Below are 13,470 nucleotides of genomic sequence, written 5' to 3' on the forward strand. Positions count from 1 at the left end.
GGGGGGTATGTGGGGTAGTATGGGGGGTATGTGGGGTAGTATGGGGGGGTATGTGGGGGTAGTTGGGGGGGTATGTGGGGGTAGTATGGGGGGGTATGTGGGGTAGTATGGGGGGGTATGTGGAGTAGTATGGGGGGGGGGTATGTGGGGTAGTATGGGGGGGTATGTGGGGTAGTATGGGGGGGTATGTGGGTAGTTGGGGGGGGTATGTGGGGTAGTTGGGGGGGGGTTTGGGGGGTTGGGGGGGTATGTGGGGGTAGTATGGGGGTGGTATGTGGGGTAGTATGGGGGTGGTATGTGGGGTGGGTAGTATGGGGGGGGGTATGTGGGGTGTATGGGGGGGGGTATGTGGGGGTGTATGGGGGGGTATGTGGGTAGTATGGGGGGGTATGTGGGGTAGTAGGGGGGGTTGTGGGGTAGTATGGGGGGGTATGTGGGGTAGTGGGGGGGGGTTTGTGGGGTAGTTGGGTGGGGTTGTGGGGGTTGTGGTGGGGGGTTGTGGGGGTGTATGGGGGGGGTATGTGGGGTAGTATGGGGGGGTATGTGGGGTAGTATGGGGGGTATGTGGGGTGTATGGGGGGGGTTGTGGGGTAGTATGGGAGGGGTATGTGGGGTGTGTTGGGGGGTTGTGGGTAGTTGGGGGGTTGTGGGGTGGTTGGGGGGTATGTGGGGTTGTAGGGGGGGTGTGTGGGGTGGTATGGGGGGTGTGGTGGGGTGTATGGGGGGGGTATGTGGGGTGTTGGGGGGGGTTGTGGGTGTTGGGGGGGTATGTGGGGGTAGTTGGGGGGGTATGTGGGGTAGTATGGGGGGGGTTTGTGGGGTAGTTGGGGGGGTGTGTGGGGTAGTATGGGTGGGGGTTGTGGGGTAGTATGGGGGGTGGGGTATGTGGGGTAGTATGGGGGGGGTATGGGGGGTAGTATGGGGGGGGGGTATGTTGGGGTAGTATGGGGGGGTATGGGGGGGTAGTATGGGGTTTGTATGGGGGGGTATGTGGGGTAGTATGGGGGGGTGGGTATGTGGGGTAGGGGGTAGTATGGGGGCGGTCTACTCACTGCTCCTGCACAGCGGTGGTGTTGGCGGAGGTGATGTTGTCCCCCAGGTCCTGCAGGAAGTCCTCCAGCGTGAGGTTCCAGTTCTTGGTGTCGCCCTTGACGAAGCCGGATATGATGACGAAGCCCAGCACCACCAGGTTGATGCCCGTGAACACCTTGTTCACCCAGGGGCCGACTCGTTCACCCCGAACGCCAGCAGACCTGGGGGGGACGCCACCATCATCATCATCATCACCACCACCACCACCACCACCATCATCACCACCACCACCATCATCATCATCATCACCATCATCATCACCATCATCATAATAATCACCTCCTCCATCATTATCATCATCACCTCCCATCATCACCCCCTCCCACCACCATCATCATCATACTATTACATTGAGTGGATGTTATACACACACAGTATTCTACAGTATGCAGCCAGGCAGGGTTAGAGGTGGCAGGGTCAGGGGTCAGGGTCGTACCGGTGAGCAGCAGGACCAGGATGAGGGCGAACAGGTCGGGGTACTCGGCCAGCACCTCCCCGGGCACCTTCATGGACATGGAGGCTCTGAAGAAGGTGGAGATCTTCTGCTCCACCAGGTTGTCAAACGTGGAGCTCCACGCTCGAGCCACACTGGCCGTGCCTACGACACACACACACACACACACACACACACAGAGTGTAACTTTTACCCGTCTTCAGCTCTGTACTGAAATAAAGACATGAAGATATAATCACTACAGAATTTGTATAAAGATCTCCTTCTTTCATTTGGTGACATTTATACCATTGTGATGTATTGTGCCGAGTAAATGTTAGACAGCGTGTGACAACAGATCTCCCCTCCCTCCCCTCCCCCCCCCATTCCCCCCCCCCCCCCCCAACTCACCGATCACGTAGGAGAGGATGAGGTTCCAGCCGGTGATGAAGGCCCAGATCTCCCCCACCGTCACGTAGCTGTACAGGTAGGCCGAGCCCGTCTTGGGCACCCGGGGGCGCCGAACTCGGCGTAGCACAGGCCCGCCAGCATGGAGGACAGCGCCGCCACCAGGAAGCACAGGACGATGGCGGGCCCGGCCTTGTCGCGGGCCCACCTCCCCCGCCAGCAGGTACACGCCCGCGCCCAGGGTGGAGCCCACGCCCAGGGCCACCAGGTCCAGGGTGGACAGGCAGCGGGCGAAGCGGGTCTCGTCCCCGCCGTGGCAGTTCAGCTGGCGGCGGCGCAGGAGGGCGCGGCCCAGGGTCGCCAGCTTCTCGGTCATCGCCATGACGACGGTGGAGTGTGTGTGTGTGTGTGTGTGAGGAGGAGGAGGAGGGAGGAGAGACTGGAGGAGGTAAGAGAGGTGGAGGTAGGTAGGTAGGTAGGTGGACTGGGAGGAGAGAGAGAGAGAGAGAGAGAGAGAGAGAGAGAGAGAACGAGGGAGAGGAGGAGAAAGAAGCAGAGGAGGAGGGAGGTGGAATGAGGGGGGAGGGGAGAGATAGAGAGAGAGAGAGAGAGAGAGAGAGAGAGAGGAGAGAGAGAGAGATGAGAGAGAGAGAGAGAGAGAGAGAGAGAGAGAGAGGGAGGATCAGGACACGTCACAGGTTGAAGAGCAGGCGGAGCAACACCTGAGAAAACACAAGAGGAGAGAGGAGATAAGTGTGTGTGTGTGTGTGTGTGTGTGGGTGAGAGTATGTGAGTGTGTGCGTGTCTGTGAGGTGTGTGAGTGTGAGAGTATGTGAGCCTGTCGGTGATGTGTGCGAGTATACAGTGTGTGTGTGTGTGTGTGTGTTTGTGAGTGTGAGTGAGTGTGAGTGTGTGTGAGTGTGTGTGTACTACGTGTACTACGGTCAGGAGCGTATTAGGTTCCTGTCAGGGTTGTTCCAGTAACCCCTCCCTCAGTGTTGCTGTGTTTGTTTGGCCTCCCTCCCAGGTGGGCCCTGGGACCGGCCTGGACACAATGACCCTCCGCATCCCCGCGGAAAACCTCCCGCAGAGCCCTTGTGTGACTGGCCCCCCTTCATCTCCTCTGTCTGGTACACACTGAGACAGGACAGGGAGAGGCCTGGGAGGAACACGGACAGAGGAACCCTGACCCTGGGAGAACCACAGAGAGAAAACACACTCTCTCTCTCTCTCTCTCTCTCCCCTAACCCCCCTACCCTGTGAGAAGCTCTCTCTCTCCACCTCTCTCTCCCCTAACCCACCCTACCCTGTGAGAACCTCTCTCTCTCTCCACCTCTCTCTCCCCCTAACCCCCCCCCTACCCTGTGAAAACCTCTCTCATCCCCTAACCCCCAACTACCCTGTGAGAACCTCTCCCTCCACCTCTCTCTCTCTCCACCTCTCTCTCTCTCCACTCTCTCTCCCCTAAACCCCCCTACCCTGTGAAAACCTCTCTCTCTCTCTCTCCCACCTCCCTCTCTCTCTCCACCTCTCTCTCTCTCCACCTCTCTCTCTCTCTCCACCTCTCTCTCTCTCCCCTAACCCTGTGAGAACCACAGATAGGGATTTTCACACCGCCAAGAAGACGTTCCCGTTCGCGAAACCTCCGAACCTTGGTGCTGTCTGGCGAACCAGCCCGCCGTTCATACCAGTGTAACCAGAACCATCAGGGTTCATAGTTCATACCAGTGTAACCAGAACCATCAGGGTTCATACCAGTGTAACCAGAACCATCAGGGTTCACACCAGTCTAACCAGAACCATCGGGGTTCATACCAGTGTAACCAGAACCATCAGGGTTCATACCAGTGTAACCAGAACCATCAGGGTTCATACCAGTGTAACCAGAACCATCCGCGTCATCAACATTGGGTGATGAAGGGGCGGGATAAACAAAAATGTCACAACTAGATGGCAGCTACTTCACTGGGACATGAGGATAATATCTTCCACCACAGTATCTGAAATAAACACAATTTTCTATGAAACAAAACAAGACACTTTCTACACGCGTTCTCTTACTAACCAGCTGCTCCATTACTGGAATAGAAATGGCTTACGAAATTCGAGGGTGTGTGTGTGTGTGTGTGTGTTTGCTGAGCATGTGAGGAAGATAGAGATAGATAATTTTTTGGGATCACTAATGATTAGATATAGGTTAGATTACATTTTGTCTCCTTCCTTCTTGCTGGTCTCTGCAGCCTAGAATGACACACCCACTTATGATGTCATAGACACACCCACTGACGACGTGACTGTTTTACGTTTTGACTGACAGACAGCTGAGCAAGAACAAAACGCCTGTCCGTCTACGCAAGAGCTGTCGGACTCCGCAGTTTACACACACTCCCTCCCTCCCTCCCTCCCTCCCTCTCTCTCTCAGACAGCTTATCAGCAGTGGAGCTCGGATCACATGACCTCATCTAAGCCATGTTGAGGTCAGACAGTAAGAACGTCTGGTACCTGGTCTCAAGGACACACACACACACACACACACACACACACACACACACAGCTCACTGGGGACATCTGAGACTCATCTGCAGCCCAGCGTGTGTGACGTGTGAAGCTTTTAAAACAGTGATAGTGCTGCTGATAGCAGGCAGCCTCCAGTCTTCCCAGAACACCCTTCCCTAGCCTCCAGTCTGACTTAGATAGCGCTCTCTCTCACACACACACACACACACACCTTCAAACGCAGAGGCATCGCACATACACACACACACACACACCTTCAAGCGCAGCGACACATCTCACACACACACACACACACAAACAACATCTTCAAGCGTAGAGATGCATTGCATCGCATACACACACACACACACACACACACACACACCAACATCTTCAAGCAAAGCGAAGCATCAAAGAGCCCAGAGGAAGCTCAGAGTAGAAGAAGAAAGTAGTCTTCTGTTTCTGAGGCTCATGGGAAAACTAAAAACAATTGTACGTATGGTGTATTTATAGTGTGTTTATATGAGTTTACAGTGAGTTAGGACACCTGCAGGGCCCGAAACTAAACCCCAGGCGGAGGAGGAGGCACTACGGACCACAACAACAGTCTCAGTAGCATGCACAGACAACTCCCCTGCCACACACCCCCCCCCCCCCCCCCTCGCCCGGCCACACCCCCACCCCCTCACCCCTCAATGTCTGGGTCTGGGAGCAGCAGTTTGTTATGTTCTAAGCGTGTTCTATGCCGTGTTCTAAGCGTGTTCTATGGCGTGTTCTATGGCGTGTTGTAGATGTGGAGAGAGGCCCCCTGGCCTGTTTTCGTCACCTGCAAAACAACTAAAAACTAGGCTAATCTTTTCCTTGTGGTCTTCACGAGGCAGGCCTGTGTGTGTGTGTGTGTGTGTGTGTGTGTTACACCAGGATGTGAGAATGCTATAATACCTGACTAGTAGTGTATACTAGGGGTGGGCATCAATGATCGACGATCGATAAGGATCTTGGTCGATCACAAAATATTTTGCTCGATAATCATGATTTTTATTTTATTTTATTTTTAAGGACACTAACGTTTTCAGTCATCCTCCTATTTGTGAGTAACTGTTTTTTTTACTGCTCCTATGGTGAGTTACTTATTTTCTATATTTTTATTTATAACTTAAAATGTGTTTTTAAGTTAAACAATGTAGGCTACTCACTGCCTTGTTTAAGAGGATTGTTATCTGACTGTAGTGTCTAGTTTGAATGTGAATGAATGAATGTGTGCAATAGCAACACAAATAAAGTTTTTTCCCCAAGGAAAACATGCATGTTATTTCTGCCCTATTTTTCATTTTATTTTTTTACATTTTATTTTCTTATGAAAAAAAGCTTATCAATTAATCGATAATTGATGGTTAATTCTTGCGATTATCGAAAAAGAAATGTTGATCTTTTGCCCAGCCCTAGTGTATACTAGCTGGTCTACCTGACTAGTCCTGGCTGAGCCTGGCTGTAACAGCAGCTGCAGTAAGAGAGGATGGCCGCAGGAGGACTGACTAACCCGCTAACCTCATTCCTGCCTGCAGTTTACTCCTACCGCTGGTGCTGCAGCTGCTGTGGTTATGGGTGTTGTTGACTCTCTCACTAACGTGCTGTTTTGTTTCCGTCTACCTCGGCCCTCTCTGGCACCACAGCAGCTGGCTGCTGCATGGCTACATGGTCGTCGTAGTCCGAGCTCGCACCTGAGACAGAGCGCAGTCAGAAAGGAAAAAGACTACAGAAGGTCACACTTCCTAGAGGACTGCCTCCAACGCTCCAACACCACACTGGGACCGTATACTGAAACATGAACACATGTGTGACTGCAATGTAAGTCGCTTTGGATAAAAGCGGCAGCTAAATGGCATATTGTTATTGGTAGTAGTAGTTGTAGTTGTAGTAGTACCGTAGTATTAGTAGTAGTAGTAGTATTAGTAGTAGTAGTAGCAGTAGCAGTAGCAGTAGTAGCAGTAGCAGTAGTAGCAGTAGTAGTAGTAGCAGTAGTATAGTAGTAGTAGTAGTAGTAGTAGTAGTAGCAGTAGCAGTAGTAGTAGCAGCAGTAGTAGCAGCAGTAGTAGTAGTAGCAGTAGTAGTAGTAGTAGTAGTAGTAGTAGTAGTAGTAGTAGTAGTAGTAGTAGTAGCAGCAGTAGTAGTAGTAGCAGTAGCAGTAGTAGTAGTAGCAGTAGTAGTAGTAGCAGCAGTAGTAGTAGTAGTACCAGTAGTAGTAGTAGCAGTAGTAGTAGTAGCAGCAGTAGTAGTAGTACCAGTAGTAGTAGTAGTAGTAGTAGTAGTAGTAGTAGTAGTAGTAGTAGCAGTGTTATTAACAGAGTAGACAGAAAGAGAGCAAGCAGCAGCTGTATTCTTCCTACTGGACCTGCAGCGGTCAAACAAGTTCACTCGGTTCACAAATCCATGAACCCATGACGTCTGCTGCTCTGCTCCACCCGACAGGATTTATCAAATTCCGGAAAGTGAGGTGACGAGCCCCGCGTATCCGTGTAAGGAAGGGACCAGGAGCGGCGCCCCGCACCACGCACGCACGCCTTCTTCACCGTGGATAAACCATGTGACCATCAAGGGGGTAGCGTACTGTATGGTACCGTACAGCTCTGTGTCTCCAGGGCCTCCCAGGGCTGACCCCAGGGCTGGTTCTAGGTTATAGCCTGGTCCTCCCAGGGCTGACCCCAGGGCTGGTTCTAGGGTATAGGGTTAGAGTTAGGGTTAGGGGCTGACCGCAGGTCTGGTTCTCCATTCTAAACCAGCTAGTCATAGTCCCAACTAGGGGTGGGCATCAATGATCGACGATCGATAATTGATCGATAAGGATCTTGGTCGATCACAAAATATTTTGCTCGATAATCGTTATTTTTTTTAAATTATTATTATTTTTTATTTTTTTATTATAATATTAATGGAAATTAGTTTGTCCACGTGTCACCAGATTGCGTTCGTCTCTCACCCCTGAACATGTTAACATGATCATCTTTCTGAACAAGAACCAGTAGGCCTGCCGCCTACAGTCTCTCGCTGGAGTTTAAATTTAAGTTAAGCTGGACGCTCTTAAGGACACTAACGTTTTCAGTCATCCTCCTATTTGTGAGTAACTGTTTTTTTACTGCTCCTATGGTGAGTTACTTATTTTCTATATTTTTATTTATGACGTAAAATGTGTTTTTAAGTTAAACAATTTAAGCTACCGGTACTCACTGCCTTGTTTAAGAGGATTGTTATCTGACTGTAGTGTCTAGTTTGAATGTGAATGAATGAATGTGTGCAATAGCAACACAAATAAAGTTTTTTCGCCAAGGAAATTTTTTTTAATGAAAAAAAAGCTTATCGATAATTGATCGTTAATTCTTGCGATTATCGAAAAAGAAATTTTTATCGTTTGCCCAGCCCTAGTCCCAACTACCTCCATTCTAAACCAGCTAGTCATAGTCCCAACTACCTCCATTCTAGGGCTGGGACGACGCGTCGACTTGCGTAATGTGCGTCGGTGCGTCGCAAATAAACAACATGGCTGCGACCAGTGGAAACATGGAGGAGGCTACTAGCTAATGTTACACAAGCAATGTAGCTCACCACAGTTCGTATGTCTTGTCTTCTGGTGTTAGTAACTTCTAAATGGCCAGGCTTTTTCCTGCATAGAGAATTATGAGGCGGCCGCCTCCGTCATATATTTAGCCGCCTCCAGCTCTACGTTGCACTCGGTGGATTTCTGTCATTTCTAACTGCAATTGCGGCACTACGCCGACGTGGTGGCGGGGGCGCTGTTTAGCAAATAAGTTAGCTTTCGTTTTTGCTAGCGAAATAGCTGATAGTTGATGTTGACTGCTCAAGGAGAATACATATTTGAAAGCACAGAATGCCTGAGAGCCTTATATTGCATTATATTACATTGTATTTTGAATGGTAATCTGGTGCCTGAATATTGTGTTTTCCTTTACATAAATAATGACATTTCCACCATAAATTGAAGCAGAAAGGGCACAAATTGGTGCATATCAATTCACCAGAATGCAAGAAATTAAGGGTTTGATGTTTAAGGACCCCCAGACAGCCCTGCTTCATGGGTCACCCCCGATGTCAAACACCACTGGTACCACCTCCGCCTCATTTTGAGCCAGGAAAAACCCTGATGGCCATGTTGGCATTCAAGTTGGCTAAACATAGCAGTAGAGTCTGCCCTGTGTCTGGGGCTGTTTGACAGAGGCAGTTACAGTAGTAGTAGTAGTAGCAGGTCGCCGAATTAAAGGTGTCTGTGTTTAATTGCGGGCCCACAGACAGCCCCCATACATCAGCTGATCATTTAAAGGGGCGGCCGCCTGAGTAATGTGCATGTCACACGCTGCTTTGTTTTATAAGAGCAGCAGCTATTACCCAGAGTGCTTTATAAAGACACTGTTAAACAGAGAGACAATACAGCCACTATTTTGGGGGAAATTAAGTGATACATTAACCGAACAGTAAAAATAATAATCGTTAGACTAATCGTTAAATTAGTCGTTAGAGTAATCGACTAACCGAAAAAATAATCGCTAGATTAATCGTTAGAAAAATAGTCGTTTGGGACAGCCCTACCCCATTCTAAACCAGCTAGTCATAGTCCCAACTACCTCCATTCATACCAGCTAGAGAGTTGTAAAGTAAGTAGTAAGTAGCCTTGAGAACCGATGATGGTTCTCGAGCCTAACAGCCCTTAGGGGGCAGGAGCCTCTCCTGTTTTTTTGTTTGTTTTTTTCAAGTATTTTTATTCAAAAGTTACACAATACAATATGATTAAACATGTTGATTTTCATTTATTTTTTTTACACATTTCTGCCCACCCCCCCACCCAACCCCAAACATTTCCTGCAGGGCCCTAAAGTTACATTGGCATAGTAATAACATTAAAAAAGGAAAAAGAAAATAGATTAAAATAAATGTTCACACTGGACAATAATAATGTTGTTGTATCACAGCTGCAACCAGGTAACTACCAAGACAGTACATATAGGATCTACAGAGACAGGTCGTCGCAACATTACATGGACCAACATTAGAGAGGTGACATGTCAGAAGCCTGCATCCCTCAGGTTGGAGCTTCAGGGAGAGCCGTAAGACCATCAAAATATGCCAACACAGAGCCCCATGTAGAATAACATTTGCTTGTGGAACCTCTAATTGTGTATTTATTTTTTTCTAATTTAAGATATAGCATTAGGTCTCTCAGCCATGCTGAGACTGTGGGCGGTTTCGGTGATTTCCAATCAAGCAGTATTCTCCTCCGAGCCAATAGGGAAGCAAAAGACATGCTATTCTTTTGGATGTTAGTCAGTCGATCGCTCTCTGAAACCCCGAAGATGGCAGTCAAGGCATTCGGTCGTACATCAATACCCAGTGCCTCGGACATAATTTTAAAGAAATTTGACCAATATCCAGTCAGTTGAGGACAGAGCCTATCTCCTGTTTTAGTAGCGTGAGGCGGCTTGATGTACAATACACCCCCCTGGACATGACACTGGTATGCCGCAGGGTCTTACCCCCCCCCCCACCCCACCAATCCAACCCTTAAATGCTGAGTGCTAAGCAGGGAGGCATCGGGAATACCATTTTTATAGTCTTTGGGTATGACTCGGCCCAGGGAATCGAACTCACGACCTCCCGATCTCAGGGGCGGACACTAACCGCGAGGCCACGGAGCTGGCCTATCAGAGGGTCGTGGGCGTGGCTCCGCCTCCATTCTAAAGCCGGAGGGTGACCTCACCCCTCCAGAGAGACGTGGGGGGTCAGGCCGCTTACATTCCACGTTGTGTCTCGGTCGGTAGCTGTCCGGCTGTTTGAAGTTAAAGGAACAGGCAGTGTGTTTCTGGCCAAACAGGGGCTCACTGCTGTGAGTGAACCATGTCACCCCTCTCCAGCTAAACTGGACCGATGCCAACACTGTCCGTCTCTACCTCCCTCCTACGCCCTTACCTTGGAAGACCAATGCCAACACTCACTCTCCATCCTTGGAGGACCGATGCCAACACTCTCTCTCCCTCCCTCCTCCATTCCAGGCCTAATGCCGCCATGTTGTGCTGACCTGACAAGCACGCTCGCTGCTCGGGGGAGAGAGGTAACCTGCTGGGGTTGTGTTCTCCGCTCGCATGTACGCAACATAGGTCTCTGTCTCTGTACCCAGAAGGCCATACTAACCAGGGCGCCTGGTTACACACGGACATTCACCCCCATGCCAACGTAATGACAGAGAAGAAAAAAAAACTGATCTGATCTCATGAGTAAACTAAGCATTCAACACACATGTAGACAAGTGTTCACACATATGAAAACTCACCAAAATAGCATAACTTAAGAATAGGATAACTTTCCCCCCTAGGTCCACCACACAATCAGGGCCTATTAGGGGTGTAACGGATCACGGAAATTCCGTGATCCGTTCGGATCGCCCTCCACGGTTCGGAACGCATGTGTACCGCGGATCAATTGCAAAATGTTAACAAGTAATACTATTACTTAATATCTTACTTAATATCTCTTGTAAATCACAATGTAGAGTTGCCATGAAAAGATAGACGCGACAGTTTGCTTTGTTTTACTCTAAAGCGCAATGATAGGTTGAGAATGCGAAAGAAAAAGAATCCGTTGTTTGCTCACTACACGTGAAGCTGGGAATCCACAACAACAAGGCTGCGTTCGTAAATCCGCTCTGGAATCTGATCAGCGTTCAAGGAACGCCTCTTGTCCAATCAAATTACTTGGTCCCTTTATGACGTCGGACCCAGTGTGCGCTCCGGCGCTCTCAAAGCGAATTTACGAACGCGGCCCAGGTGTATCATGTTACGTTGTTCGGCGGAGAAGAACTCGAAATGCCTCCCGTGTCATTTAAATCCCATGTATGGGAGCACTTTGGCTTCTCTGTCAACTATGACGGGAGGCACGAAAAAGGTAGCTCGACAACTTCTGATAATTTTTTTCATACCATGTTCAAAATAAGGGTTCACTTTATTATTTAGTTAAAAGTGGCATGTTTATTCATCTACTTTAAAGAGCCCAGTGATTCACTGCTGCAACCAGGCGCCTCCTCCCTCTCTCCAAATCATTTAAATTGAGTGTATTTCAGTATAATTATGTAATGTTTGAGTGTAGAATATGTTATATATATATGTATATATATATGTATGTATATATATATATATTACCAGTTTTGAAATCTTGAATGTTGTTGGTTTTTGTCACATAGTAAAAGTGGTGTTTTTACAGAATTCAAGGAAAAAGCAGTTTTTATAAAAACAAAAATGTTTTGTGTTGATCCGAAAAATGATCCGATCCGTGACTCAAAAACCGTGACATGATCCGATCCGTGAGTTAGGTGATCCGTTACACCCCTAGGGCCTATGGTATTGTATTGTAAGCCAATCCTTTGCTCTGATCTGATAAGTCAGCCAGTCAGTCGTGTGAAACCATGCCAGCCGGCCAATGCCGGACCAAAGCCAACACTGTCCCTCTCTCCTATACTCTTACCTTGAAGGACCAATGCCAACACTGTCCCTCTCTCCTATGCTCTTACCTTCAAGGATCAATACCAACACTGTCTCTCCCTCCTATACTCTTACCTTGAAGGATCAATGCCAACACTGTCCATCTCTCCCTCCTATGCTCTTACCTTGAAGGATCAATGACAACACTGTCTCTCCCTCCTATGCTCTTACCTTGGAGGCTCAATGCCAACACTGTCTCTCCCTCCTTTGCGCTTACCACTGTCTCTACCTCCTATGGTCCGTCCACGGAGCCAATGTTCAGCTCGTAAGCTGATGCAACACCGCAAGTTGTCACAAGATGTGATATGACGCTCCTACAACAATTGTTATAGCAATTATAACAGTAGCTAACTATAACAGTTCAGATGCTAGGCCTACTACTACTACACAACTGTACTAACACCGACAAGTGTGGTTATCTGGGGAGACTGTATCTATAATGTAGCTCCTCTCTCGCTAACGCCGTGACTCCGCTGCTCTCCACGAGCTCATCAGTAGGGGGGGGGGGTGCGTGGGGGGGGGGGGTGCGTTCGTAAATACGCTCTGGAACTCTGATCAGCACTCATGGAACGCCTCTTGTCCAATCAAATCACTTGCTCTCTTTGTGACTTTGGGGCCAGTGTGCGCTGCGGCGTTGTCAGAGCGACTTTACGAACGCAGCCCGGGTGCTTGGATAACATCGACGCTGCCTCTCTCTCTCGGCAACGTGGATACTGACAAGCAAGATACACACACACACACACACACACACACACTATAAACAATACCTGTGTCAGGTCAATTTCCCCATCGTCGTTCTCTAGCCTACATCCTGGATGCAGAAAGACTTTATAATGGAGATGTTACCCCGTCCAACGTCCAACCACGACAACAATACAAACATCGGTTTGTTCCATTATTGCAGACCTTAACATGATTAAACATCTTTCATTAACCTTATGCTAGATAAGCCAATTAAAATTCACAATTGTAATAAAAGCTGAGCTCATTTGAACACTGGTAGACTTCAACTTCAACTGACGGTTGAACTTCACCACCAAGGGTTTTTATTTTAAATCTGAACGTTCTACTGTAGAACGTTCAGATTTAAAATAAAAGAATGTTCAGATTTAAAATAAAAGAACGTTCAGATTTAAAATAAAAGAATGTTCAGATTTAAAATAAAAGAATGTTCAGATTTAAAATAAAAGAACGTTCAGATTTAAAATAAAAGAATGTTCAGATTTAAAATAAAAGAATGTTCAGATTTAAAATAAAAGAATGTTCAGATTTAACATAAAAGAATGTTCAGATTTAAAATAAAAACCGTACCACGAGCTGCTTCCTCCTCACAACAACGACACCGTCTCTCTCTCCACAACGTGGACAGGCAAGATACACACACACACACACACACACACACACACACACACACACACACACTATAAACAACACCCAATGTCCACTACACACGGCGCATCTCACCATCTAACATGTATCGTATTACTCTAACGTTCACATTAG

At 48.3% G+C, this 13,470-nt stretch overlaps 1 protein-coding gene across 1 annotated transcript in view; it reads right to left on the reverse strand.

Moving 5' to 3' along the window:
* The window catches only part of LOC308174862 (cationic amino acid transporter 3-like), a gene marked incomplete at both ends in the record, with an annotated part of 13,488 nt that extends 11,179 nt beyond the window's left edge, over window positions 1-2,309 (reverse strand). The window contains 6 exon segments of the mRNA XM_080549972.1: window positions 1,053-1,219; window positions 1,222-1,253; window positions 1,529-1,690; window positions 1,937-2,039; window positions 2,042-2,137; window positions 2,139-2,309. Coding sequence (XP_080406098.1) covers window positions 1,053-1,219; window positions 1,222-1,253; window positions 1,529-1,690; window positions 1,937-2,039; window positions 2,042-2,137; window positions 2,139-2,309 — 731 coding nt within the window.
* Window positions 2,310-13,470: the final 11,161 nt, after the last annotated feature.

This window comes from Nansenia antarctica (assembly GCF_963989245.1).
Source record: "Nansenia antarctica genome assembly, chromosome: 20".
In the NCBI taxonomy this organism is placed as follows: domain Eukaryota; kingdom Metazoa; phylum Chordata; class Actinopteri; order Argentiniformes; family Microstomatidae; genus Nansenia; species Nansenia antarctica.